This window comes from Lactuca serriola, chromosome 4, assembly GCF_051521515.1.
Source record: "Lactuca serriola cultivar US96UC23 chromosome 4, Lser_US96UC23_V15, whole genome shotgun sequence".
Lineage (NCBI taxonomy): Eukaryota > Viridiplantae > Streptophyta > Magnoliopsida > Asterales > Asteraceae > Lactuca > Lactuca serriola.
Window position 1 is genome coordinate 90,682,101 of NC_136411.1, and position 3,893 is coordinate 90,685,993.

Genomic DNA, 3,893 nt, shown 5'->3' on the forward strand with positions numbered 1-3,893 from the left:
CTGATGGGTTTTAGCCATAAGAACTTTCATATGTGCGCATGTAAAACCCTAATGCTCGGATCTAGGCTTTCTAATTAAACATGCTTTGAATCCAAGACTTCTAATGACTAATTAGGTATAAGAACAATACTAAATCAGATCTAGAATCATACCTTTGAATCTCTTGTTTGATCTTGTTGTCTTGGAGCTCTAGAGTCACAATTATCACTCCTCTAATGACTTACAAACACCAAATATCAAGGAGGATGATTTGAGAGAGAGGAGAGGGGAGGAATTCGGCCAGGGGTTCTCTACTAGAGATCAAGTGCCGATTTCCCTTTGCCATAGGGTCTATTTATACTTGTAGACTCCTTACGGTTACAACTTAAACCCTAATTGGATAATCTTCTCTTAAAGCAATCCAAATCCATTCCTTAGATAGACTTGGACGATTTAAGCTATCCTTAGCTTCTAGAATCCGTCCACCCCTATTCAATATGGATTTACAGTCTAATGTTTAACTATCAAACAATTGACAGTTTATACCCTCTTATTTAATTAATCTCTTTAAGTCACCAAATTAATTCTAATTAATTTATGACTTATATTAATCAAATAACAATATTATTATTCTTTATATTATTCTCATAATATATTAATAATATTTATTCTCTCTTAATAAATCATCCTATCAAGTTGCTATGGTGAAGGCAACCCAAAATGACCATGCACAACCGGGTCAAATACTTGTCTAATATAGTTGCAGCCTTAGACAATATTCCAACAAAGCCATGGTTGGATTGTGTTTTTGGTTTTTTTACTTTTTCCTTTTTGCCTGAGTTTTAGTTGTTCTGATATCAATATTGATGTGTATGTGTTTATTACTACCATGATTTACCGTTGCATTTATTATTTTGGGCTTTATGGTATGCTAAGAAAGTTGATGGTGGTATTGAACCATTGATGTTATTTTGCTAGCCACTAACGACAGGTTTGTTTCATCCAATTCATGGCAAATTACATACATTAGCAATGTACTTTACTATGGATACCATTCAGGCAGTGTACTTCAAATAATAGTAATGTATGAAACACATGAACATATACACAAAACTAACGCTTTCCGCCCGTTACGCGGGAAACCTTTCTAGTTATAAACAAACAAGTGTTTACAAAATTATTACTAAATATTGTTTTTCTTATTATTTAACTTATTTTAATTTTCAACAATGCAATACACGAGTTTTTATTTATTTATTTATAAACGACGAATAAGATGCATAGATTAGAAAAAAACCATAACAAGAAGCTATCGAATAAGTACAGGGAAACAGAAAATAGAAACAAATACACCAGTTTGTTACCTAGTAAAATGATATACCCTAATTAGTGAACAATATTTTATATGAATTAAACAATTAAATTAATATAAATCACGTGGCCACTAATGTATCTTTGAGCGGATCCAAACCACCAAATACCCGATTTAAAATCATTGATAACCGGACTCCGCCTTGGGCAATCCGTTTCATTACAATCGGCATCCTCGAGTTAAAGTAATTATCTGTAAATGCAATTACGAGAAAATAATAAATATTTATAGCTTAATAAAGGAATTAAATTGAATTGGATTACTAACTTAAACAAGTTTTTATTAATTTTTTTAATTAATATGCGAAAACGAATATTCAAATTTAAAAAGAAAAAGAAAGTGGGAATATAGTTGCTATTATCACCTGAAAGTGTTTCACCAGCCTCAACACCTTTGTAACCCCATGTGCATGCCATTTTTATACTTTCCATCGCATACCTTCCATAAATCATCAACAAAAATAAATCCATTTTTTGTGAAATATAACGTATGGAACTCAAGAAGCTATTATACTTTTTTATTTTACCATTTTTATAACGAATATGTATTTGTAACGAATTGTTTAAATAATATATAGAGCGAACTTACTTGTTTATGCAAGTAGAGAGGTCATCACAATCCTTCCAAGAAGTGACGTCTTCGGACCATAATCCCTATTAATCTCAACTTTATTATTCTTTGTTTGATTTAATTGATTAATCAAAGTAAATAATCAATTTATCACAAGATGTAAAAACGATAATAATTTTACAAAAAGAATATATAGATTTTAAACGTTATTAGTTACTTATATGGAATAATATATTTAATCAAAATTTAAAATCCAAAGATAGAGAATTTTTACATGAGTGAAGTTGGCTTGAATAGCTTTTTGGAGAGACCCCATATCCTTCTCATAGAAATCAGCTGCAGCAGTAAGAATTATCTCTCTATCCCATACCTATTAATAATTTATTCCAAGCATTATTTATTTAAATGTGTATAATTTTATATAATAATTTTCTCATAATGGAAACATAATACCAATAAATAAATAATTTAATGATATGATACTTACATGGTGCAAATTAGATTTGTGCCTGAACCATCGCAAACCAATGGTGTTTCCTCCTTCGTCGGTTGTAAATCCAACATGCATCGGCTGATTAAATCACATTCGTTCAAATTTAATTAAAATAAATTTTCAAGAATTCGTACATAAATAAATTAAAAGGAAAATGGTATACCTGATGAATATCTCCCATGAAGTGCGATAAAAATAACAAGGCCTCAGTCATGTTATCTACAATATTCCCCAAATCCAAAATTAACAAAAACATTATGCTTAGTACTCTTTTGCAATATATCTTGTGCAACTCTAATTTATCAATCTATATTTGTATGTGTATGAGGCTGTTTGATAAATCTGAACGACTTAATCATTCCAACCTCTACTAACTCGGAGAAGGTAGAGTTCATTAACCGTTCTGAATATATACTGAACGATTCAAAGGTGACCTTTGAAGTCTAAATAGTTCAATTTATAGGTTATCAAACAACATCTAAGATGGAATAATTCGTGTGAAACTTACATCGTCGATCTGAAGTCCCTTCATGATAATGCGAGAGTTGAGATGTGTAATTCTTTATGGCTCCAGCAACACACATATCCTTTCCTCCATGCGTATCATGGCAATCCCCTTGTATTTTTCATCGTCAAAATTATAAGATTATTTGAATAACACACCATGTGATGTATTTATTTTATTGATCATGAAACAGGCCATAATTCATATGGTACAACTCTACAATGCAGGAGATTGAGAGGTGTAAAGAATGTTACTTGAGTAATCGAAGGAGCAAGCATCATCAGGGGTGTCAATGAAGTGAAGAGGACTTGTCCATCGGTACCTGTACCAGTGTCGGATCTGATCGGGCCACACACATAATGTCGACAAGTCACCATTTGCATAATCCGGTAACAACATCCGTACAACATGTGCTGCATTTGGTACAAGCAATTCCTATTGTCCATCCACACCGGAACAATCAAATAATATAATTATAAACTTATAATAAAGAAATAGTTCTAGAGAACAACTATGTAATGCATGCATACTTGAGCGATTTTGCATGTCATGATGTGTCCCTCTTTGCTCCAAGCTTGAACACCACCAAATCCATTAATCAACACAAATCCAAGAAAATAAATAGACCATAATCTAAAAGACCCAATTTTCCTCATTCCTTTTAGTAGAGAAAAAGTCAAAGCAAAAGTTGATCGTGGTATGGTCATTTCGTTCTTGTATATATAAACACCAAAACGAAGTCGTTGAGTGCAAGCTTATGCTTGTTCATGCTTTTAAGCACCACATAATATAGATTTTGAGAGCCCCGCAAGCAAAGATTCGGCATATTAAACGGTAGATGAGATGCCCTTTCTCCAAATAGTGGAAATCGTACCAACTTTAAAATAATTGTTTTTTAATATATGATTTATTAATTATGATGTTTAAATTGTTATTGTAGTATTATTTAAATAGAATGATGATGTTTAAAATGT

At 31.6% G+C, this 3,893-nt stretch overlaps 1 protein-coding gene across 1 annotated transcript; it reads right to left on the bottom strand.

The window, feature by feature from the left end:
• Positions 1-1,264: 1,264 nt before the first annotated feature.
• BFN1 (bifunctional nuclease i) lies at positions 1,265-3,646 on the bottom strand. The gene is made up of 9 exons (XM_079039440.1): positions 3,450-3,646; positions 3,174-3,354; positions 2,923-3,030; positions 2,578-2,633; positions 2,409-2,492; positions 2,196-2,291; positions 1,940-2,004; positions 1,716-1,789; positions 1,265-1,543 (listed from the first exon to the last, which is right to left on the bottom strand). The coding sequence occupies exons 1-9, from the start codon at positions 3,624-3,626 to the stop codon at positions 1,413-1,415; spliced, it is 972 nt and encodes a 323-aa protein (XP_078895566.1). The 5' UTR covers positions 3,627-3,646; the 3' UTR covers positions 1,265-1,412.
• Between the last annotated feature and the right edge of the window lie 247 nt (positions 3,647-3,893).